Source organism: Maylandia zebra, linkage group LG23 (assembly GCF_041146795.1).
Source record: "Maylandia zebra isolate NMK-2024a linkage group LG23, Mzebra_GT3a, whole genome shotgun sequence".
NCBI classification, from domain to species: Eukaryota; Metazoa; Chordata; class Actinopteri; order Cichliformes; family Cichlidae; genus Maylandia; species Maylandia zebra.
The window spans coordinates 40,790,763-40,814,995 of record NC_135188.1 but is presented as its reverse complement, the minus strand read 5'-3'; the positions used below and the strand labels follow the sequence as shown (position 1 = coordinate 40,814,995).

The window sequence follows — 24,233 nt, the reverse complement described above, 5'->3', positions numbered from 1 at the left end:
AAAGCTGTCTAAGAGAGTTCAGCATGTGCAGAAGAATAAAGGTGGTCATACCAAATATTGACGTTCAAGCTTGTTATATACTGCATTTCCATTTATGTTTGCACAATACTGTAACAGACACTCTTAAAAACAGAATTTGAAGACCAGTTAATGATTAAAGGTAGTAATCCAGATACGTGTCATTGCAACATATTAAGTTTGTTTCAGTTTGTTCTTTTATTTTCACATGTGCAGTTGCAGTTTTATATCACAGTCTGATCACATTAAACCTGTCCCGCTTTGTGAAACACGTCCAGAGGTTATATTTTTAGACATAAAAGATCAAACTGAGTACTTTATGGAAAAAGGAGAAATTAGAAAATATATTCCTTTTTTTAAATTTTTACAGTTCAGTAAGTTACTTTTTTTTTTTTTTTAAACGTTTAAGCAGGATTTTAAACATAAATCACAGTACTACCGTACACAAACTAGTCAGTTAATATCGTTCTCTAAAGCCGACGTCACCGCTCACCGTCCATCTCCACGTACAGATGGTTGGCCTTTTAAAAGTAAGGACACATCAAAACGTTTACTCTCCTCACTGATAATGAAATATTAAACAAGCTGAATTTAATGCACTCTTTAAACCTGAAACATTCAAACTGATTTTTTTTTTTCTTCTTCACAAATTGTGCAGTACTTTGTCAGCCGACAAGGAGAACTTGAACAGGGTGCCGTTTTTACATGCAGAATGTACACTTTTTGCATTTCTACACTATGCACAAGGAGGCGCTGACTGAAAAAGAGGAGGAGGTTAGTACAAATGCAGTGCACTACGACAAGTTGGGGGAAACAGACACATTTTGCGCAATGGTATGTTCACTTTGTACAACCCAACCCTGAGACTTGGATGCTGAGTGGTTCACAAGAGCAAAATCGGCTTTTCCATACAGTCGAACAAGGTGCTAAATTTCTTGTTGATGATCTTTTTTTTTTTTTTTTTTTTCCCCCATCTTGTTTTTGAATACAGATCCCAAACATTGGCCCAGGTACATGACGCAGAATGACAGTATTATTCCCTACAAGAACAGAAAAAAATTCTGCTCTAGTAAAACGGAAAAATCAACCTCAAATATTGATGTTAAATACATGCGTGATGCATGGCATGCATGAACTTGTCATGGTACAAAGGAGGTTATTTGGTAAATATACAGATCCCAGTAATCACTGTACAAACAGTACACGGGCATATCTAACAGGTCTGTAGATAAATAACAAATTCAATTACACGTGGATGTATGAAATTAAATCCTACTTACAAATGTAAATAAAAATGAGGCATTGATCACACAGAGGAAACTTGGGAACACTTCTCTTATCGTGTCACGTTAAAGAACTCGCATGTGGGTAAAGATCTACTAGCTGTCAACATCCAATGAAGTCAGAGAATCCGTTTTCAGGCAACGAGTGAAAAAACCAGCAACGACTGAATGGGAATTTCTAACTTTGAACCCTAAAGGTGTGGACGCGGATCGGTGTCGTTTTACTCGTCTAACTGTGGGAATGTGCAACTACGATTCAAACCTGGTGTTGTCGTTAAAACATTTACATACAATCTTTATATGGATAACCAAAGGGATAAAATAGACTCTTAAATTCCCCCTCTGCTTTAGTTATAAAGTTTCATCGACTGACCATTAAATTAAATAATTTATAGCATATATTAACAGTTAATCCAACATTCCAACTCTTCCTAACGCCACCTATATAGATAGACATCTGCCTCTGAATGAAAAAACAAGGTGGATGCTTTTAGCCGTGGTACAAAATAAAGGCATCACTGTTGTACTAAAGAGACTGAAATCAAACGGGTTCTTAAAAGAAAAAAAAAAAGTTTCTAAACTTTTAATTAAAGCCACAAACCTGCTTTTCATTGAATACACTCCTGTCAGGGGAGCACTCAGCATAACACAAAACCTCTTTACTATAAATGCAATATGAAATGGTGCATTTAATTGTAAAGTAAAGCTGTGTAATTATGAACGCTGCCCGATAGAAGCTAATGATGGTCCTGGTGTAGACACGACTCCCAAGACTTTAACAGACTCTTCTGACGTGAGGCTATAAAAGCAGAACGCACCGAGTATCTCAACCATCTGCCACACAATCACTGACCAACACCCTTTAACTCCAAACTCATTGATAAATGGGTTTTGTATAGCTGTATGCATGAATATAATGTTGTTTTAACATACAAATAAAAGCAAAACATTGGGGGAGGGGCGCAGCAGGGCAGCTATGACTGTGGTTGATGCTGAGGGGATGGAGGTGTGTCTGGAGTTTCTCCCGCCACCTGTCCTTCAGGGCTGATGTCCAACTCCTCATCCAGTTCACTTTGGTCCAAAAGCTCAAAGTCCTCTTCCTCGGTCGGAACTAGTGTGTCGTCGGGGAACTCCTCGCCGGTGCCACTTTCCGTTGTGATCGCCTCATCTGGTTCCTCGTCAGGACCGAGCTCCTCTGCCGTGGTAACTGTAGTGTTAGCAGTGGTGTCGGCAGGTGTCTCCAGAGCGCCCGGTGGGGTTTCGCTGGGAAGAAACTCAGCCAGAGAGGGCTCCTCGCTGGCCTCGCTGGAACGCAGCAGGGCTGACAGAGTGTTCTGCACGACAGTGGAGATGGCAGTGCTCACTATCTCCTTGCTCAGGGCCTCCAAGGAACGTTGTGCACCCTGGGTGACTGCAGGCTCTGTCTTCTCTCCTCCCCCATCCACGCCCGCCACAGGCACCGCGCCCTCTTCGCCCCCAGGTGGTCGACCGTGTCCGTTGAAATGTGTGTTCACAAAATGGAGGGGGGATGCTAGGTGCTGGATAAGGAGGCTGGCGGGGCTCAATGGTTCCCCTTCGGACTGAGTGTCAGCCTGGGCTCCCTCTGCCTGGCCTGAACCTCGCAGAGGAAAGTGAAGCAGACTTTGCTCAATGGAGGGGAACTCCTCCACTGAGGGGAACTCAGGGAGATCCCGCAGGTACGACTCCTCTGGGTCACTTTGTAAACTCTGCTGGTCCAAATCTGCAGTAGGCAAGAGACAGTATAAAACCATAAATAAATGCAAGTCGTGCACATTTAATTTTCACAGTGATATCTTAACGATGAGAGGATGAGGTGACATTGCCCTTATGATAACAATCTGATGCACAGAAGCACGACAATCCAAAAGGAACACTCGCCCACATACTGTCATACTTTCTTTGAAAAGAGCAAAGGAAAGACACTCGGTCTGGCCAAGAGAGAGTTTTGTTGTTTTATTTCGCTAATTCTGTTGGTCTGCATCTCTAAAAATTTGATACTGGTGAATGACATTGCACAGAGCAGCACACACACCTCTGCACACACTCACTATCCAAATTTATTTCTTATATAGACCTCTTCAACTGCTTGTTGACCTAATTATCTAATCAGCCTGTCCAACAGTATCAACTCAATGAATTTAAGCGTACAGACATGACCAAGACAACCTCCTAGAGTTCAAACTGAGCAGAATGGGGAAAGAAGGTGATTTAAGTGACTTTGAACATGGCTGTTGGTGCCAGACGGGCTGGTCTATTTCAGAAACAGTTGATTTACTGGGATTTTCCCAAACAATCAGAGAGTGGGCTGAAAATGAAAAAAAAAATCCAGTGAGCGGCAGTTCTGAGTGAAAAAAGAAACTTGAGGACAGATTCCTTTGAGCTGATAAGGAGGCAACAGTAACTCAAATGACCTCTCGTTACAACTAAGATATGCAGAAGTGCATCTCTGAAAGCAAACATGTTTAGCCTTGAAGCAGATGGGATACAGCAGCAGAAGACCTCGTCAGGTGCCTCGGCAGGTTGACTGATATAGAAGATTAGAAAAATGTTCCCTAGTCAAATGAGTTTTGATTTCTAGTGCCACAAATAGAATGGTGGGGTCATAGTTCATGTGAAAGCATAGATCCCACATGCCTTTTATCAGTGGTTCAGGTCAAAGATGGTGGTGTAACGATAATATTTTATTAGCACGCTTTGTGCCCCTTAGTATCAACTGATCATCATTTAAACACCACATCCACATGTGAGTACTGTTGCTGACAATGTCCATCGCTGTGTGACGACACTGTACCCGTCTTCTGATGGCCATTTCCAGCACGATAACTCGCCATGCCACAAAGTTGAAATCATATCAGACTCAGTTCTTGAACATGACAGTTCACTGAACTCAAACGGCCTCCACAGTCACCGGATATCAAACCAACAGAGCACCTTTGGGATGCAGGGGAACGGGAGATTCAGATCATGGATGTAGCAGCTGTGTCGTGCTGTCAACTTGGATCATAAAAAAAAATATATATATTTTTTTAAACAAGCTTTAATCAAAGTTCAACATTGACACATGACAACTACCTTCAGAGACGTCGGTGAGTTGAGGAGTGGTGGCTCTGGACACCGAGAAGCCTCCACTCTCCAAGATGGATGCCTCTTCATCTGACAGCTCAGAGTCTGTGATGGCCATAGCCAGAGCCGTAGTTTTCACATCCACCTGACCAAAGAAAACAAAATAAATAAAATAATGACGCATTATTTTCCACATTTCAAAACCTGAAAAAGATAAGTATAACCAGACTCCTCTGGTTACTCCACATGCAACAAGTTTGAATTTATTACAAGGACTATAACCTTCATAGCTCGTAGAAGTAATCCAGATTATACTAGTTTGTTTATTTTATTACGTTTGCACCATGCCCTGCAAGTGTTCATTCACAGCATAGCGACTGAATACCTGACATGACACTGTCAGTTACTGAACTGAACCGTGTACTTTCTGCTGTTGCGCAAATGGAATGCAGTTGTACTGGAAAGATAATCCTTCAGGTCATTTGGCACAGCGCAGAGCTCCATTCCCATCAACACGTCACCACATTCATAAAGGTCGGTGCTGACTTCAGCACACTGTGCTGCTGCTGCAGCTTCCTCTGCTAGTCTTACACTTTAAAGCGGCACCCTTGCATATACGTACTCTCTGTGCATTGTGGGTTGTGTTGCAGGTGTGGGTCCTTACCGTTGGAGCAAAGCAGGACAGCTCCTCCTCGCTCTCGCTCTCCGTTTCAGCTCTGGGCTCGTCCCCCTCCTCTACCTCCTTCTTTATCTCTGTTTAAAACCCCCCACACACAAACACGTGTTTTCAACATGCCATGAAGGACACCACAACAACAACAACAACAACAAACCACTAAAGGAAGTGATTCAAAGACAGCGGTATGAGAATCAAGTAACCAAGGGAAACTGCGGCTTTACAATGGCTCCTTTTTTTTGTGTGTGCAGAGCCCCTGATGTTGGGTATCGCTGAGAGGACAAAGAAAGGTGAGCTACATCGATTCTTGCGCAACGACGCCGACTTCACTTGAAAGCACGTTGCGGCTGAAAGTGGCTCTCTCACTCACTCCTCTTGTCGTGTTTGCGGTGCTCCGTGTCTCCCTTCATGCTGTAGTCCAGTTTCATCAGGATCGGTTCCAGACCGGTGTACATCCTCTGGATCAGCTCATGGTACACCACCAGCGGCCACAACAGAACGCTCAGCGCTGAAAAGCAGCGTGGAGAATGAACATGGGTTTTTTTGTTGTTGTCGTTTTAATTACTGCACTGACTCCTATTATTACTCACTGCCAGACACCCTCTGTTATGGCTCACCTATAATATAGGAGATCATGATTCCTGGTACGTAATGTCCAACCACAGCCAGAACAAAACAGCCACTGCACATCATCACACAGAACTGGAAAAAAGAGAAAGCGAGAGATATCTTCAGTGTGTGCTGTATTTATGTCATAGAGAACACTTTACTATAGCCGTTTCTAAAAGTGGGATAGTTTATATCACTAGCATTACCAATCGGTTAGTGTGATGCTATTTATATAGTTGACTTTTCCCCCAAAACACCGCTGAAAGGAATAACAGCACTACTCATGAGTTTTATTTTTTTAAACCCATGATTAAAAGGTCCTGCATCCGACATGTACTTATGGAAATGCATCCAAACACTAGTAAAGCTGTGCAAAGGAATCAGGTGATTATTAAAGTGCAGCTCAAAAACACTGGCTGTGTGTGTCACTTCACTCGCCTCACACAACGCCCACAATCCTATTTACAATTCAGTCTTTATGATGGATATTAAGTTGTAACGACTGAAGATAATTCACTGTAATTAATGAGGTTATCGACTTTGTGCCACGTGTGCAAATACCTACAACTCAAAACTAAAGAGAAAGACTTCTGCAAACAGCTGGAAGCAACAAACTAACTTCACCACAGGGTAACGGTCTCATTTTCATTAGACACATCTCTCTGTTATCTGAGCTCTGTTATCAAAACATGTAAAGTTCTGGGTGAAATGTGGCCAAAGCCTAATATTGGAGATGTCATGTTCACTGCAGGGGGGAAAAAAAAATCTGTTTACCACAAAGGACTGACTCTACGAGACAGGTTTGGGCAGAGTAGAATGATGAGAAAGAAACTGGAAGCTTTTTCAGTTATTTCTCCAAAAGGATCCAGTTTTTCAGTTAGTTGAGCAACTCGCTCAAGAAGGGAGAACAATCACAGTCTAATCTCGTGCGTGTCTATTAACTGACACAATGGCATTCTTTAAGAATTGTGCCGTGTTGAAAGTAATGTGTAAATGTGACTAGATTTACCTTGGAAGTCCGCCATTGTGAGTTTTCCAAAAAGTAACCAAGGTGCACTTTCAGACATATTCTAATTCTGTCATATGATCGAAAACACTTTAAAAGGACATTTAAGGAGTTGTTTAATGTGTTGTTAAGCCTACATTACTTGTTTGAGATTCCCAAAGTCTAATGTCCAAGTCATGTGTTCGTTTTTTTTCTTGCTGTAGTCTTGCACTACAATCAGACTCATTTAGCGAGAGGAAAACGGTGAAGGGGAGGAGTGGAGATGTGGACGTTACTTTTATTTTTAATGTACAAAAGCACAAGAACATGATAGTGAAGTGGGAACTGTCTCCAGGACAGAAACAATTGCATTATGCTGCTAATGCAACATTGTCTCTTTGCAAGACCTGCACATACAGCATGTTAACACAAAGCTAGCCAAGAACCCAGAGGGACGTTATAGCTGAGTATATGCAGACCTCAGCCCAGCAGCTAAAACCTGAACTTCATCAGGTAACAAAGGCAGCAGTCAGGCTTGCATCTGGACACATTTCTACAGAGGAATCATTGTGGCAGTTGCTTAAAAGTCTCTTTGGGCTGGTTTTCAACTTTTCTTTGTGTTGTTGGCTTTGTGTTTACACATAAAAACTAAAATATAAAGATTGTGTGTGTTTCCTTATTCGGACAGGGATCTGGGCTGATGTGATGAACTGTATCCTCACCTTTACATTGTAAGTTGCTGATTATGAGTGTGTGTTTAGGGGCGTTTTATGGAGTAACAAGAAAGTTAAAATAATGAGTAGTGTAATGAATTACTTTCTTTGAGGAATAATCAAGTAATATGCTGCATTACTAAAAGTAATAAGCAATTCCTAATACATTACTTTTGTTGTGTAACAACCCCAGCACTTCTCATGACTACGCTAAATTTGCCTCTCCTTATTGACAGTCTTAGCTTAGTTCATCTTAAACCTGAATATGAATCTCAATCCTTCAAGTAATGAGGCCAGCATATATACAAGTAGTCCCATTGAGCTTCAGACTCCACTAATCACTCAGATACTGAGCGGATATCCCTGACAAGGTCATCTCAGGGATACAGCTCTCAGAGGGCCCCACGCACCTATTGTTCAGAGATTTTTTCAGTTCAGGGTTTTCAGTCAGAAAGTTGGCTTGAAGGGTGGGTGGCTCTAAAGTAAGTAAAGTTTCAGTGCACAAACTGAGAGGAACTAAGAACTAAGTCCCACTGTAATACATTATACAAGTACTATTCTGAACTTTGTAAATAATCATGCAAAGCTCGTCTGTTAAAGTCTGAGAATAAAAATACAGAGCTGGAAAGATGGCTAGAAGAATTGGCTTTTTTCTTAAAAAGAAAGAAAGAAAGAAAAAAAACACAACCTGACAACAATCGCATAAACATTTATACTTGGACTATTAGAGATTCACCCCAATAACATGTGTGCATATGCGTTTCCATGGTCACACCAAAGCACCGTACCTTGCCATGGTTCTGTCGTTTGTACTGCAGCATCTCCTGCAGATACATGCAACAGGTCAGATAACTCTCAGCCAGGTGGTGGCTGAGCTCGGGGATGCTGAGCAGACGCTGCTCCGCGCTCATTGTCTCACTATGATCAAACAAGAACACACACGCACACACGGGAAGAAAAAAAAATTCAACACCTGTGACGGACACAGATCTGTATTTGAAGCAGTTCAGGCTGTACTTATGTTAGCAAAGGTGCAGGTTAGGATTTCATGTTTGCGTAATGATGATGGAGGGAGACAGATGCACACAAGTGAACACAAACACAACACACTAAATGAGGCAGGGAGCCTGAAATTAATTATAATCACAGAGTGTTGTGTGACAAACGGGTCATAACATCCTACATGGACAGACTTTAATGGATGACTTTTACACTACATTAACACAGGAAAAATCACTGCTTAAGAAAACAAAATCAACTTATTACACTACAAACCTTTGTGCAGGATGAGCGTCTACATGTTGAACTGTAGAAGAGACACAAAAAACAACCCACAATTAGCAAAGAATCTGTCGAAACATCTTTTTTTTCTCCTGCAACCCCAGTTCCACAAAAAGTTGGGCCGCTGTGTAAAATATAAACCGAATGCAGCGAGTTGCAAAAAGTTCCTCCAGCTGTTTCTTTTTAAGGACCGCTTCCTTTTAAAGCCTTTTCCTTCCCCTGTCCCAACAGTTGTGAGACGCGTCGCTGCCATCAAACTCAAAAGGAGCTCATATTTTTCCTAAACATGTTTCTACATTCTATTGTGAATAAAATTGGGCAGATTTGCAAATCACTGCATGCAGGTTTGGTTTGCACTTTCAAACAGCATCACAACTTTTTCAGATTTTAATGATTCTCACATTGAATATTAACAGAATTTTTTCAGCCTTGTAACATATTTTGTGGATGTTTGACTACTCAGTTAAAATAATACCAGAAATCACACGATGTGTGTGAGTGGAGGAACAACTTCAACTTGAATAGAATTTTAGCTTTGTCAGCAATACCTGACAGACAACATTACGCGAACTATTAGAGGAAGGCATCATTGTGATTACTTTGAGACCTTACCAGTAATGATGGGTAACTTGGGCTTCCATCTCTCCAGCAGCATGAGCCCCAGCAGGGACACGCTTATCAGAAACAGAGGCCGCAGGGAGGTGGAGGACAAGATCCTGCAGAAACACAAACACACTCATGTATATAAATTCAAATACGGGGAATCTATTAAAGCCCTATTGCTGTGGTTGAATATGAGCCAAGGGAAAGTAATCAGACAGCAAACTGACAGCTGGTCAACCAGGCCTGAGCCACTCATCTTTACGTCTTCTCTTGAATTGCGGTATTAACAGGTGTGACACCTCAAAATAACCTTTATCTATATAATATAATTCCTTATAGTTAGCAGGGAACATATGCCGTGCCGAAAAGGAAGTTTAAACTGGCTTGCAACCTTCGTTAGCATTAGGCTAAAGACGTGGGATTAGCTAACTTATCTTGACATTCACTCGTAATACCCTCGCTGACGTTAGCCAGATAGCTAACAATGCACTCCAAAGCAGCCTTATCAGTGTGAGAGACAAGCGTGATTAAACGCAGACTCGACGTTTACCAGAATAATGTGTTCAGTGTCAGGGCGACAAAGATGCTGTACAGCGGCCTCTCCCAGACCAGCAGCCTCTGCACCCACAGCAGCAGGAGTTCATACTGCGATAGCCAACCCTGAAGACGCTCCCGCAGGCGAACGAGCTCCGGGTTTCCGTCCCCGCACGCCTGCTCCGACGTCCCCGCAGGGAACAGGGCCTCCAGGCCGACCGAAGAGGAGGTAACCGAGGGGCGTCTTCTGGCCTCCTCTCCGCTCGCCATGTTTTCCCCACTTTGTTATGTTGTTTTGGAGATCACGGGGTATATGGAAAGATGAGGGTCAAGCAGGGCAGAGTGAAAACGATAAAGCTTCCGGTTAAAACTTTCAAAATAAAGTGGGTTGATAAAGAGCAGCGAGTACAGTCGCGTCTTTCTGTCAAGTTTATGTTAAAAGAAAAATTGACCTTGCTTCCGAGAAGACCGCCATAAGATATTCTAATAATAATAAAATGACTAAAATAAAGGTGATACTGAAACGTGCCGTGAAACTCTGATAGCTAAATTTAACTAAACGGAATAGAAAAATGCAAAACTGCAAAAATAAATAAAAAAAATACATAAATAAACGCCAACTTATACCTGAAGTTATACAGATGCATTTCCATTTCCTATAACAATTGCACAAACACTTGATTATGTTTTGTGTATGTGTGTGTGTGTGGGTGCAGACTGTGACCTGCGAGTGTATTTTATTTTGAAGGTAACTCCTCTTCCGATCCCAGTCCGTCGCAAAGACGGGTACACAGATGGGCGGACGGATCATACGGCCCGTCAACAGAAAAAATAGAGTCACGTGTTTCCTTGTTTACTGTGTAGAGAAGACGGGGTTAAAGAAAGCCAAAGAGTACCACCCCGTGGTTAGAGATACTGATTGTTATGCAACATTTTATACAATTTTAAACTATTAAATTTAACGTTTTTTTTATCAAGATTTCCTCACGCACGTGCTTATTTTCGTTTCATATTAGTTGTTTTTAGAAAACAGATTATTTGTATTTGCACATGACAGAATTCTTTTTTAAATAGCAACGCTTATAAAGATTAAACAGATTTAAAATTTCATTAAGAAAAAACCCAAAGGAAATTAGACTTGAGGAAAAAGAGCTTTTGATGCTCACAAAGCAGGAGATGGATATACAAAGTTATCAGAGCTTTTTCAAGTATCAAAAACTGGAGTGACTTGCCACTGAAAATCTGTGAGATAAATTGAAGGCCAAATACTTGAGGTTTTTTTTTAGAGGCGAGGCACTGAAAAGACAACACAACAAGCTTAAATACAAATTTAATTGAGAAATGTTATCAAAATCAGTAAACATTTACTGATCAAATGCTGCTTTGTGTTGTGGAGCTGTGCAGATGCATTGAGGCATTAGGGTCCAGAAAGCATATAAACAGCAGTAGAGTTGGGGATTATTTCTTCCTGGTATGAGGGCTCATTTCAGTCACATGCCAATTTCTGTAAAACAAAAAAGAACATTTGTAATCACACTACTTAGAATTGATCTTGGGAGTATGTAGAAAATGAAACAAAGCATCAGTCAAACAGCACAAACACAAAAGAGGGTCATGAGCCAACCTGCCTGGGTGCACTGCCAAGACTCAAGCCTACACAGGTGCTAAAGGAGGGGAGGGGGGCCCTCTTTCCCCTGGTGCTAGGACAAGAGGGCATCAATACCTGCAGGGGTTAAGACCATTGCCTGCAGCAGGTCAGACAGAGAGATGATGCCTTTCACCACATCAGCCCTGTCCACCAGGACCAGCCGATGGACCTGGGATAAGCACAAAGGACTTTTCTTTTATTATCCTTTGACCTCATAATTTCACGATAAATCTTAAAGAGGCTGAAAAAAGTCTACCTCAGCTTTAACTATACGGTCTATAATGGTTTCCAAGGTTTCATATGGATAGCACTTAATAACTCCCTCAACGCAACATATCCGCTTTTCAACAGCCTCCTGCATCGTCATGTCCAGATTGTTGTAGGTCTTCTGGGCTGCTAGGTTCTGCAATGGATCAAAAACGGTATCTGGGAAAGTGTGTGTGTGAACAGTGCTTTGATATTTAAGGAAAATAAGTGGAGTGATAAATATAGTCACGTTAGATTTGTACTTACAATGACATCAAATCTTGAGTAGAGTGCCACCACTTTGCCTGGGAAAACAAATAGTTTGACAATGTAATAACCGGGTTACAAGTCTAACAGTCTTTATTGTTATAGTTTTTTTCTGTCATGTGTACACTGTTTCAGTGGTGGATACACATTAAAGCATGGCCAAAGTGTCAAATGAGGGGGGTGTCATGGTCCCTGGGTCTTGGATCCAGGGCTTTGTGTTCTTGGTGAGGATCACTTATGTTTTAATCGAGCTGTTTTGGATATTGGTATAGTCAATATTTTCCTTTGGAAATTATTATACCATCTGTTTAGTCTCTGTTTATCTTCTTGTTCTTCTAGGTTACGCAATGTTTTGTTATCGTGCTTTGTGCTCCCTTCCTGTTCCTCCGGCATGTCCCTGGGTCTGCCTTGTCACTCTGTGTTCCGTCTCCCTGGCTTTCTGATTTCCTCTTTTGTATTTCCATTTTGTTCCTTCTACCTTATCTCCATGTTTGTTTATCTTCTGTCTCTTTGTCAAGTTCCTATGGGTCTCTCTGTGTGTGCCCGCGTTTATTTTGATAGTGTTTTGTGTGCTTCATATTGTTTTAATTCCCCTGCTTTGTTATCCTGATTTGTTGCGGCTGTCTTCCCTGGTGTTTCCCCATCTTCCTAATTACCTGGTGAGTATTTAAGTCCTCGGTTTCCTGCTGGTCATTGTGTCCTCCCTTGCACACTTCCTTGAAGGTTTGTAGTGGTTGGTTTTGATCTGGATTATTTTGTACTCAGTTTAAGTTCTGCAGTAAAGCTGTTTCTTAGAGTAAACGTAGTTTCCAAGTCCTTCATTTGGGTCCAACACACAGTCAGCCTTGATAAGTGTATATACAAGTGATCACTGTGAGCCAAAAGCTCAGGCTTCAGACTGGCGTAAATTATTCTTTCCAGTAGGTTTTTCTTCACGGTATGACATCATATACAGTGGATGTCCCTCAGGACTTACCCATCTGCTGTTCAAGCTATTGTTTACAAGGGGCAGGCAATCAGAAGCATCAATCTATCTTTGGATTGTGGGAAGCACAGGGAAAGCATGCAAACTCCAAACAGAAATGCCTCTGGCTGACTGCTCACTTCAAACCTAAGACCTTCTGGCTGTGAGGCAGCAGTGGTAATGACAACGGCACCATCTCAATATAAGGCAGATAAGCATTATTGTGACCAGTGAATCGTGCAGAGCTACTCTTGTGGTTTTGTAGAATATATACATGGTGACAGCGACAGCTGAGTATAATGTACCTTGTTCATCCACCACTGGCAGCGCAGACACCCGCCTCTCCACAAATATAGAGAGGGCATCATAAAGCGATGCAGTTTGCTGGACAGTGGCGATGTTCCTGAAAGTTCCTATCCCAAGTTCCTGGATCGGCCTCTTTGTGAATGCAGGCTTGGGAGGTTTTTTCCCCTAAAAAAATCCAAACACCCATATTTGAAAAACAAAGTATCATGGTACTCAAGGCTACAAAAAACATCATAACTAAAGCTTTTGCTCACAAATATATGGAGGAACTTGAGGATTCTTTTGTGGGTCAGAATGTGCAGGACATTCCCAGACTCTGGATCGATTACGGGCAGCCTGTGGATTTTGTATCTGAGTAAGGAATAGATGGCTTCGAAGAGGCTGGATGGAGAAGAGATAAGAAGAGGAATGCCTGCCAACTGGAATTTGAAACAGAGGTGCCTCAGAGTGTTGTGTCCACTCACCTGGCCTCTGGAGAGATACTAATGAGGAAGTTATTGGAATACTGCAAATAAACATCTAAACAGAAGAGGAGAGAAACGGCTCAGATGAATTTCATAGACCTCTGGGCACAGATGATGCCATTCATTCCTGCTTGCATATTTACTTCGAAGGGAATCACCTCTCCATGTTTCTATCTTGTGGCTCTCAAGCTCATACATCTGAACCTTAAAAAAACAAAGACGACAGGCATTTTTATAGTTGCTAGCAAGAAAATAGGAACTTTTCTGTCATTTAATAGTTTATCTGTCACATGGGTGTAGTATGAATGGCTGTGCGGGAGGTCTTTATCCGTAGGACAAGTTGTAAAATTTACGAAAGTTAAAAGTCAGAAATGTATGCCCTCTTTCACATGTTTCTAAAACGTCCAGTGGGCCAGATTGGAGTTTTTCCTGGGCTGATTGTAGCCCCGAGTCCTTTGTTTAACTCTACAGTAGGGGCGTCCAACCTGAGTGGCTTCAAACTGTGGGAATTTAGTGCTCACCATGGGGGACTTGTAATAGCAGTGAAGGATGTTGATGAAATCTGTAATAGTCAGCATACCTGTGGCAGAGGAGGATTCACATTCCCATTATTACCAGTGAGTGAGCCCAGTCTACCATATCTGTCCCATTAATCCGTCATCTTACCCACAAATCTCTGCAGCTTGCTGTCCCATAGTGGTGCAGCCCTCAAGCCATTTGCCACCAGTGCATAAAAGGCTTTTTTCACCTTTTGGGGTTAAAGATTTTTCAGTCAGTGATGTTTTACAGGTAAATAACACTACTCTGTGACAATTCAATATGAAAGTCTAGATGTGCAACAGCTCATGGAAAAGCTTCAGGCTCACTTGTAGTGTGGTATCAAATATGACCAGTTTACAGCTGGTTGGAATGGCATCATAACAGCGGTGACTTTTCATGAATTTCATGTAGACTGTGGCATCAGCCTCTAGGAGAAAATACACCAGCTGGTCACAACACACTGTTTGAACAGGGTTCAGCAGTTATAGACGAGGACATATTCATGCGTGCACACACACAGCTATAAAACAAAGGAAAGTGCTAACAGCACAAAGCCAACAAATGCAAATACACATATGCACAGATCCAAACCCAGACAACTGCCAGGCATTGTACCTTGACTCTGTATTTCCTGCTTCTTTTCTGGGAATGACACCTATAACATATATCACTGTCAACAAAATCCCCATGGCTACTCATTTCCTTGGTTTCAAAAATATTATCAACCTCCCAGACACCCCCAATCATATACATTTCACCTGTGAACGAGGCTCCATGACTCTGTCTTGTGTCCATGAAAAAGTGGTTTTCAAAGCAGGAAACTGAGACCGTTTGTTAGCCTTTTCTACAAAGCAGCTGGGTCTATATTAGGAGTTCTCAAATGGTATGTGTCAAGCCAGGAGTGTAGGGGAGGGGTAAGAGAAGCTTGGCATAGAGTCAGGGGGGAGGGACATCCCATATTCAACCAAAACCAGACATCTGTTTTCCCCCTCTGTAAAAATGCTCATCCAAAACGTTTATCCTGGCCCTTAAAAACATGGAATAGCTTTTCAACTGTTATGGGATCACTTAGTGCAATCCCATAAACCCTCATTTCTTCATATTTTGCCAGGAAAGTGTGATATACAAACATACTTATATATATATATGGAAATACAGAATATAAGGCAAAAATAGTTTGTACAATTCTAAGAAGCTCGAAAGTCAATATTTGGTCAGTATTAGACTACCGTTTATTCAGTCTGAACTCTCTTAGGCAGCGTTCTTGTCATGTCTTTATGTAGTGTTCAGGAATAATTCACCAGGATTCTTGAAGGACATTCAAAACTCTTCTTTGATTGTTTCTGCCTTTTCTTCTGTTCTCTGTCAACATGATCCCACGCTGCTTCAATAATGTTGAGGTCCGAGGTCTAGGTAGGCGAATTTATCCGTGTGTTTTCCTACCCAGGTACGCTTTTACTGCATTGGCAGTGTGTTTGTGATAAATGAACCCACTGCCAATCAGACACTTTTCAGATGGTATTGCACGGTGGATTAAAATATGTTCCATCAATTTTCACCACATATCCAACACCACTGGCTGTAATGCAGCCCCAAACCATGAGTGTTCTGCACATGGCTATAGATACTAACTGTTATACCTCTTTCCTGACCTCCTCCATAAATACTGAGGATGAGTTGAACAAAAAATAAATAAATAATTGAAAAATCAAATTTGTTCCCCTTCACTTGTCAAGTTTCCTCAAATTTTTAAGGATACACTGCACCCCCTGCCAAGACATTTCAGGTAAGAGCTCTTTGGGAATTACCCCAAAATACCATTTAATACTAGGGGTGCAACGATACACAAAATTCACGGTTCGGTTCGGTTCGATACTTTGGTGTCACGGTTCGATATTTTTTCGATACAAAAAAATGTTCATGCATTTTTAATTTGTCATTTATTAAAATTATAAATATATATTTTAACTCAAAAGTACAGTTTTTAAATTTAACCCTAACCCTTGTGCGTGTTTTTTATTTTGACAGTGAATGCGCACCTGCGGACCACTTATGTGCAGCCCTGGTTATTTAGCTCATCATTTTGCAGCCACAGAAATTCTTTTGTCCATGAAACCATAAAGCTGCACTTTCTTTTTGCCTTATAGTCTGATTTGTCATAACTTCTCCGTTTTGTGGTAAGCTTTTCTTTGGCTGTCACTTCTTCACCCTGACCTGTCTTATTTGGCTCAGCAGAACTGAAATATATATTCTGCTGCTTTTACACGCTCACTCACATAAGCTCAGCGATTCTCTGCGCGATCAACCTCTCACATGTGTAAGCTGCGGGAGATTTCACTTGTCATGTTTGCATAGTAAGCTAACGATTAATAAGACGATGTCAGAGGAATTGGTGCACAAATTATCATCACTCACAGATCAGTGCTGTCGCTCTCTATACACAGTTCGCACGATTGCAAAGTGAAAGCAAAAAAACAAGCGCAAATTCAAACGCGATTTCAATATGTCACATATTGACAGTGGCTCACCGATGCCAATGACATAATTACCCAGCTACATTTCTGAAAGAATGCAAAAGCATTGACATATATTTTTCCTACAATAGCCCGACGGGCAGGGAAGAGAAAGATTTTGGTAGCCCGACTGAAAAAATCGCTAGCTCCAGGACGTCGGGCTAGCGATATTGCGAGCCCTGTATCTGATTGAGGAATCACTCATCTTTGGAAAAGAGAGTTTATTACAGAGAAATGGCTCTTTCCAAAATAAAAGCTATACTATCCGCTTCTTCTGGGCTATATTCTCAGCAGCATAAGGAGAATCATGTGCTAACAGCTGTCTAAATGACTCGGCTAAAGTTAGTAGCATGCTTGCTTTTTTTTGTCTGCTTCCACTTGTCTTTGCACTAGGATGATGTCGGCGTAAATGTGCAGTCATATTCGTTGTGTTCCCACTAGTGCTTTCAGGTTAATCTCGTTGAAATGACCTTAACGCCACAACACGGCAAATCTCCGTTAACGAGCTACCGCCGATCACTCCGTGCATGGGGCTAGACAGCCAACACGTTAACGAGCTAACTGCGCTAACACACTAGTTCACACCAATGTAATTGAGCATTGCATGGCACATCCAACATACTGTTTTACTTTAGTCCATGACTCGCTTACCTTCAGGGTCATACGTCACATGAAAACCAAAATAATTTCAAACGCCAGATCTGAATGAGGTTCAATTTGCCTGTTGCAAGTAGAGCTTAACTTCTGTCTGGCTAGCTTGCCCTGCGCTCTTCCTTCTGACTATGCTGTCTGTGTTGAGCGCTCAGTGGATCTGCGCTCGACAGTGCAGCCTAGGCGGAGTAGTCGAACACAGATTCACTGAGCGCTCAACACAGACAGCATCGTCAGAAGGAAAATTGATAAAAGAAATTACAAATGTTGTATTGTTCGATACATATGCGTACCGAACCGAAAGCACTGTATCGAACGGTTCAATATCGATACGAATATCGTTGCACCCCTATTTAATATCTGTAAGAAGAAATGGGAATAAATAGTGTGTTTTTGCAGTAGGCTGCAAACAAAGTGACTCAAGTTGTCTGTTATGTCTAGATACAACATTTGTTAATTCCTTGAGTTTGGTGCCCTTATTTAATGCTTGGGACATTGGTCAGAAGTGGTTTAGTCTGTTTTCTCTCATTTAAAGGTTAAAAGTTCAAACATACAACAAACATACTGTTTCACATTTACTGAGATTCAGCGTGGCTTCATTGTATGTTGACACAGAATTATATACAAAGTATCTCAAACAAATGCGGTCTTTATTCTTTTTTTTGCTACACATTTTACATTATTTGCATTTTATAACATGTACAAAATTTAAGGGGTTCACGATCCAAAGTGTATCAAATTCAAAATTCAGATCAATTTGTTAAAGGTTCAATTACAAAGGAAATGTAGATTTGTAGCGGTGTAGATAAAAATAACCATTTCCCCTCTGGTGTTGAAAACATGACAATAATGCAGTAACAATGCAAGATGATGTTCTACATCAATGAAAATGGAGCCAAAAAGTGCAAATCTCCCGCAACAAAGGAAGGTTGACATTTTCCTTTAAGACATTACATGCAAACAAAAAAAAAGCTAGAGACTGCATGAAATCACAGGAACACATCCTTTACAAAGGTGTTCCACCTGGCTAAGACCCTGTTACAGGAAAGTGACGTAAGTATTATATTTTGTTGCCATATCACATCTGGTAAAACAGAAAAAAGACAAAAATCAGCCACCATAACCAGAATATGTGGAAACGGTGTGGCATGTGACAGTAACACAAAGACACGGTTTCAACTGTCTGGTCTCCTGTCCAACCATTTCTCTTCCATGATGTGGAACGTTCTCAAACCTAGAAGACAACCGGATTTTATAACTAGCTATCAGTGCCAACAGTATGTGTATGTGAATGACCAGTGTCTATTGCAATCCTCAAGCTGCATCAAAGAAAGGTATATGGCTACACGAAACGAATATGAATAAGAAAATTTAGCCTGGTTTAAGTCCCTTCTTCATTAAAAAAATAAAACAACTTACTATGAAACTTTCAACTTTCATATATGCTTGGTAACCACCACACACATTCATTAACCTGCCAAATGTGAACAGCTTAACGTGGACATGAAACACTACATATATAAAAGCTAATTTACACCATTGAGCCCTGCTCTCAAAAACTGACGTAGATTTAACTCTGTCTGTGAAACTGGCTTTAAAAAAAAAAGTGCCCAAATTGAAAGTTTTTAGAATATGTTTAGCGCCATCTTGTGTGAGTACAGAACGTTGTGTCACTGTAGTTCATGTAAGCTAACTGGTAACAGAAACAGTAATTCAGGGGAAAATAAGGACACTTAAAATAAAAATCAGTTTAAGGGGATCACTTTTGTGCTGCCCCTGGCTGTAACAATGAGATTTATGTTAGAAATGAGGCTATACTTTCTACTTTAACTCTCCATCTCTTAAGATGTAAATGGCTCGTTGTTGTTTGGCTAGCTGCACCGAATGGGAAAATCCACCTGCTAGCTGTAAGGGCAGGTTTTTAAAGCTCTTTATAAACGAGAATAGTGTGGAGGAGAGCCTGTTTGAGTCAGCTGGAGGGTGTTTCAGCAGACCAACGACCGGAAGTCAGAAACTCTGATTTTTCCTCGTCTGGTCGTGTGTACCAAGCTGCACAATCAGCTGATGTGATCAGCGTTATTTTATGCATTTTTTAAAATCTTACAAGTGAGGAAAAGTAAGTGAAGGAGATTGTAATGTGGATGTAACCTGTGATATAAACTGTTTAACTGTGCTTGGGAAAAGACAGGACATTTTATTAGATAAAACAGCGCTGATCACATCTTGCAAACATCTGCTTTGTCAGCTGATTGCACAGCTTGGTGAGAAAAAGCTGTTGTGTTGGACTCCAGTTTGTCAGTCTGGTGATTCAAACAGGCTCTCCTCCACACTGTTCTCATTTATAAAATGCATCAGAAACCAAAACATAACGACTAACAGGTGGAGTTTCCTGTTTTGCGTGCAGCTAGCCAAACTACCTAAAACCACTTACTGCTTAAGAGACAGAGAGTGACAGTGGAGTCGATTTGTTAGCATGAAACTCATTGTTGCAGCCAGTGGCAGCACAAAAGTAACCCCCCAAACCGATTTTTAGTTTTAGTGACCCTGTTTTCCCCTGAGTTATTGGTTCAGTTATTAGTCAACTAACATAAACTAATGTAAGTCTTTTTTACTGCAACCAACCCGACGATATCACGGTCTATATTGACACAAGATGGCGCTAAACATGTTTTATAAACTTTAACTTCACTTAATTCGTAAATCCAGCTTAACAGACAGTATTACATCCATGTCAGTTGTTGAGAGCAGGACTCCATCATGTAAATTAGCCTTTACACATATAGTGGTTCATGTCCACTTTAAAAATTACCGCTGTGACACAGCAACTCGGAACACATTCAATTCAAAAGCCCTACAACAGCAAGCGACAGTGGCGAACTCTTAAAACAGAAGGGTGATAATGTGAATTTAGTTGCTGCAGAGAATTAAATGAACCAAACTTTACAACACTTGTGATTAATCAAGCATTGTGGTATTTGAATTGAATCAAATTTACCCTGCAGTATTTAACTATATAGAAATTTCCTCCCTGTGAACCTCTTGGAAAAGTGCCCAACTCCTCTCGTCTTTTCTCCTGTATTCTAGATCTGGAAATGTAAAAAAACAAAAAAAAACAAAAAAAAAACAAGCCTTGAAGCAGTAGATGAGTGACAAAAACAATGCTGGTTTCATTTCCAGAGTCCATTACTACAGGATGAAAAGCTCTGCCATTTCTAGCCAGGCATAAGCAGAGCTTGGACTTTGTCAACTGGCAGCATAGACTTTGGGTGGCAAGGTCGCAGCTGTACAGGAGGAAAAATATCTAGATGAGAGTCCACACTTGGCTTGGTAGCACCGAGGAGGCTGGAGGAGAACCACGACAAATGAGGCTGATGGTTTTCAAAGGGGCTGTGAGGGAGGACTGATGAGGTGTTTCGAAGCCCGCAAGCAAGAGGAGGGAGTGTTGCGAGACAGCCAGGACAGATGAAGGACACAGGAGACCAGGTCTGGGAGGCTTCCACATCAGGTTTCGTTTCAGGATGTATATGACCCATCGAGGCAAGCAGGGAACCCCAGAGACACAATACAGATGTTTGTGTGGAAGATAATGGAGGCCTTTGACTGTGGTGTTGCCTGCTTCCAGGTGAGCCAGTCTGACGGTTAACACTCTTGTTGGCCAGAACACAACAAGGGAGGCGGCGGGCTGAGGAAGAGGTTTCTGGACTCAGGTTGGAAGCCAAAAAGTGGGTCAGGCTGATCTCATCTGGTGGAAGAAGAGACTGGCCTCCTCTAGAGAGACTGAGCTGGTGAATCACAGCACTGGTGGCAATAAGGCCAGCCACACTGGTTAGATAGACCAGGCCAAGCATACAGGATACCTGAAAATGAATTGAGATGAAGTCTTATGATGAAACGCAGAACTGCATTAAGGAAAACCCATTATGTTTTCTTTATTTTCTGTCACATATACACTGCTACAATGAAGAACGCTGATATTTAATAGGCTCAAAGTTTAAATAATGAGGTCAACCTATGTATATTCACTATGAACCAAAAGAGACGGTACTCTTGGATGTCTACGATGGCAAAGAAAGATATTCGTCAGCTCAGGCACACAGCTCAACGAAGCCCCACCTACCTTTTCTTCAAACCATTTGTTTGAGAGGTGCAGCCAATCAGACAAAGAGTGGATTTAAGGGACAGCAAGCTGATGGCTTATTTCAGACAAGAAATTGACTGAGTGCCCACATGATGGCCCATAAGAAGGTAAAAAATATCCAAATAGCTTTTGCCCCCTAAAGAGCAAGGGCTATACTAAAACGTTGATGTTTTATGATGTTTTTATTGTAATACGTCAGCCTGTTATGGGATCATTGTGACATCGCAGGGCATTGTATTGAAAAAATAAAAAGTGTGTTAAAGAGCTCTCTCCATGCCCTTTAACTTTGGGGGGAAAAAACAGCTCAGAGAAACCATAATGAGTAATGCGTTATATTAAAGTTGACCTTGGGGAAAAAAAAACAACCGGGACAGACAAACAAACAAACTGATCCTAATATGTACTTCCTTCCCTTCGAGGAAGAGAAAATATGGAACTGGAAATGGGCATAAAAGGTCTCCTTCAATACTTTGTGCACTTTGCTTGGTTGTAAAACTATAAAATGGATCAATTAAAAAAGCACTTAAATATAAAGGCTAAATATTAACGTTGTAAAAATATGTGTCCTCTTCCTACCTTAGTAAAGTGCTGGTAGATGGCTGTGAGGGCTTGACTCCATACAGAGTGCTCTAGCAGCACACAGAGGTCAGTGTAGCTGAACCAGCCGCGTTTCATCCCCTGCCGCTCTGCAATGCTGGAAATACACATCACAAACAGATATATTTGAAATGAAAGGCTTTAATCAATCCTGTTGTGTTTTGTAGGCTAAATGTAAATTCTTGTAAATGCTGGATTTTAGTGTTGAGTTACAACAAACCTGGTCTCCAGTTGACTTAGTAAATCAAAGAAGTCATTCGGGTCAGCGAAGAGGCTCCACTCCTTGAAGATATGACAGGAAGGTTTGGACACATCATTTGAAGCAAATGTTCGTGCAGGCACACCTTATTTACACACGCACACACAATCACTTACAATGGCGTTCAAGAAGTTCATCTCCAGGTTGTTGACAGTTTTGACATCCAACTTCCCAGCTGCTCCCCATTCATCATTGAACACCTCCTCTTCTTCACCTTCATCATACAGGTACTTGCTGGCAACCATCTAAAGCATGAATAAAAGTTTACAGTATTTCATGGCACTATCTCGACATTATGCTGGCTTAAAAAAATAATAAATCATAACAAAATCTCACTTAGAATGACATCTGAACCCTAAAAACATACCATGGAGATCAAGAAGAGGTCAGAGGAGGAGATCTTTTGGAGGTATTCAGGGTTTCTATGTCTAAGCCTTTCTATGTAAACAAGAGCCAGCATCATGGCACACGGAGAAATGCAGGCCTCCCTGAAACAAAAACAAATTGTTTTAGGGACATGATTTAGGGACAATCGCCCATTTCTAAAAGAATGAATAATATCTGTCTACCTTTACTTAGTACAGCACAAACCTGGCAACATGGGCAGCATACTTCTTCTGGAGCTTTCGTATTGGGCTTGGGGCAGACTTTTGGAAGATTTCGACGGCAATATCTGAAAGCAGAAAGTCAGAAAAAGTCAAAAAGAAAGCGGGCTCCAAGTGTGGTTTTTATAACCCTCTTTTATCAGTGGTTCTGATCATTTAAAAAAAAGACATTGTTTAATGTACAAACTATGCTTTAAGCACCTGAAATAATATTAACAACAACATTAAACTGTCTTATAATAAGTCAGAAAGAAGAATTCATCCGGAACAGATTACTTCTAAAGCAGAGCCAAAAACTTTATATGTATAATAAATTTGGCTAAAGCTTTAAGTGACAGTAGACGCTTTGCTTACCTGTAACAGGGCAGGAAAGGGCATCTAAAGAAACATCATTGTCCAGGCCATAATATAATCGCTTTCTCACTCTTTCGGTCAATTTCTGGTGTCCAGGAAGAAACTATACGAAACACAAAATCCCAAATTAGGTATATTAGCTTGACTATTATGGAAACTGTTGGGTGAACTTAAGCTGCTAGGCGATATCAACAAAGAAAAATAAAACAATTAAAAATGATACAAAAAATTAAAAAAACAAGCTTAGCATATTTAAACCAATGCTAAAATGCTAACAGCAGAGAGTAGCTCTTGTTTACCATAACTGCTGCTAGGCTTGGGCTGGCCCGCAGCTCGTCGGCGGAAGTCTAAAATAACAGCTACCACTAGCATTATGCTATCAACGGACGCTTGCTTACCTTAAGGTTTTTAAGATTTACACATGGTAAGACTATTTGTACAGGTGAATACGTATCACACAGAAGAGTAAAGCATTTGTCTTCGCCTACTCGGCCAATATTTTGGGACAGGAGCTTCAAAGTTTACTCGCATAAGTCAGCTAACGCTAGCTAAAGCGCCTAGCCTTAGCCTAGCGTGGTGTTAGCTCAACAACTTACCGTGAACTCTTGGAAATCCGAGAACTGAAATGTATTCTCGTTAAATAAAGCGTCGAAATCCATATCTACGACAGGTTAAACATTAGTCCGCCAAATAATGAGAAAAGGACAACTTGGCCTGGCTCCCTCCTGTTTGGTAAAGCTTGCAACGCCCTGACTGAGGGACACAGACGGTGACAGCTGAAACCTCCAGCTGTTTCCCTCTCTTTCCGGGCACATACAGATGCTGGGACTCCAGGGGGCGCAGTCTGCCGCTGTTACGCGAAAGTTAAATGCAGGTCAAAAGTTTTTCTTCCATT

The 24,233-nt window shown here is 41.2% G+C and overlaps 3 protein-coding genes across 5 annotated transcripts; all 3 read right to left on the bottom strand.

The window, feature by feature from the left end:
- Positions 1 to 192: 192 nt before the first annotated feature.
- retreg2 (reticulophagy regulator family member 2) lies at positions 193 to 10,140 on the bottom strand. The gene is made up of 9 exons (XM_004552668.6): positions 9,803 to 10,140; positions 9,262 to 9,365; positions 8,644 to 8,674; positions 8,157 to 8,286; positions 5,679 to 5,763; positions 5,432 to 5,569; positions 5,050 to 5,138; positions 4,395 to 4,530; positions 193 to 3,042 (listed from the first exon to the last, which is right to left on the bottom strand). Exons 1-9 carry the CDS (start codon positions 10,054 to 10,056, stop codon positions 2,276 to 2,278), a joined length of 1,734 nt encoding a protein of 577 aa, XP_004552725.2. The 5' UTR covers positions 10,057 to 10,140; the 3' UTR covers positions 193 to 2,275.
- A 964-nt stretch (positions 10,141 to 11,104) lies between these two features.
- On the bottom strand, positions 11,105 to 15,122 carry prkag3a (protein kinase, AMP-activated, gamma 3a non-catalytic subunit). Of its 3 annotated transcripts, none has more exons than XM_004552665.3 (13): positions 14,980 to 15,122; positions 14,837 to 14,876; positions 14,548 to 14,648; positions 14,348 to 14,429; positions 14,203 to 14,261; positions 13,825 to 13,885; positions 13,682 to 13,736; positions 13,472 to 13,598; positions 13,217 to 13,382; positions 11,948 to 11,985; positions 11,691 to 11,837; positions 11,411 to 11,603; positions 11,105 to 11,290 (listed from the first exon to the last, which is right to left on the bottom strand). In XM_004552665.3, exons 1-12 carry the CDS (start codon positions 14,995 to 14,997, stop codon positions 11,487 to 11,489), a joined length of 1,011 nt encoding a protein of 336 aa, XP_004552722.2. In that variant the 5' UTR covers positions 14,998 to 15,122; the 3' UTR covers positions 11,105 to 11,290; positions 11,411 to 11,486. The 3 variants fall into 3 exon arrangements, with proteins under 3 accessions (XP_004552722.2, XP_004552721.2, XP_076736464.1); XM_004552664.3 differs by having other exon boundaries at positions 11,415 to 11,603; XM_076880349.1 differs by having other exon boundaries at positions 11,415 to 11,603; positions 13,840 to 13,885.
- Positions 15,123 to 18,018: 2,896 nt separating this feature from the next.
- cnppd1 (cyclin Pas1/PHO80 domain containing 1) lies at positions 18,019 to 24,143 on the bottom strand. Its single transcript, XM_004552663.6, has 8 exons — positions 23,935 to 24,143; positions 23,339 to 23,441; positions 22,971 to 23,052; positions 22,747 to 22,867; positions 22,496 to 22,624; positions 22,341 to 22,402; positions 22,100 to 22,217; positions 18,019 to 21,242 (listed from the first exon to the last, which is right to left on the bottom strand). Exons 1-8 carry the CDS (start codon positions 23,995 to 23,997, stop codon positions 20,598 to 20,600), a joined length of 1,323 nt encoding a protein of 440 aa, XP_004552720.1. The 5' UTR covers positions 23,998 to 24,143; the 3' UTR covers positions 18,019 to 20,597.
- Between the last annotated feature and the right edge of the window lie 90 nt (positions 24,144 to 24,233).

Bases quoted from the DNA above. Each gene is read 5' to 3' on its own strand.
- retreg2 (XM_004552668.6), bottom strand. From the start codon at position 10,056: ATGGCGAGCGGAGAGGAGGCCAGAAGACGCCCCTCGGTTACCTCCTCT. The intron at 5,764-8,156 runs GTACGGTGCTTT...TCTTTTTTCCAG, and splicing joins AACGACAGAACCATGGCAAG to TTCTGTGTGATGATGTGCAG. The intron at 4,531-5,049 runs GTAAGGACCCAC...TTCTTTGGTCAG, and splicing joins TGTCCTGCTTTGCTCCAACG to GTGGATGTGAAAACTACGGC.
- prkag3a (XM_004552665.3), bottom strand. The intron at 14,430-14,547 runs GTGAGCCTGAAG...TAACCCCAAAAG, and splicing joins TATTTGATACCACACTACAA to GTGAAAAAAGCCTTTTATGC. The intron at 13,383-13,471 runs GTGAGCAAAAGC...GGATTTTTTTAG, and splicing joins TCAAGTTCCTCCATATATTT to GGGAAAAAACCTCCCAAGCC.
- cnppd1 (XM_004552663.6), bottom strand. From the start codon at position 23,997: ATGGATTTCGACGCTTTATTTAACGAGAATACATTTCAGTTCTCGGAT. The intron at 22,403-22,495 runs GTAAGTGATTGT...CATATCTTCAAG, and splicing joins TGAACTTCTTGAACGCCATT to GAGTGGAGCCTCTTCGCTGA. The intron at 22,218-22,340 runs GTTTGTTGTAAC...GTGTATTTCCAG, and splicing joins CTAAGTCAACTGGAGACCAG to CATTGCAGAGCGGCAGGGGA.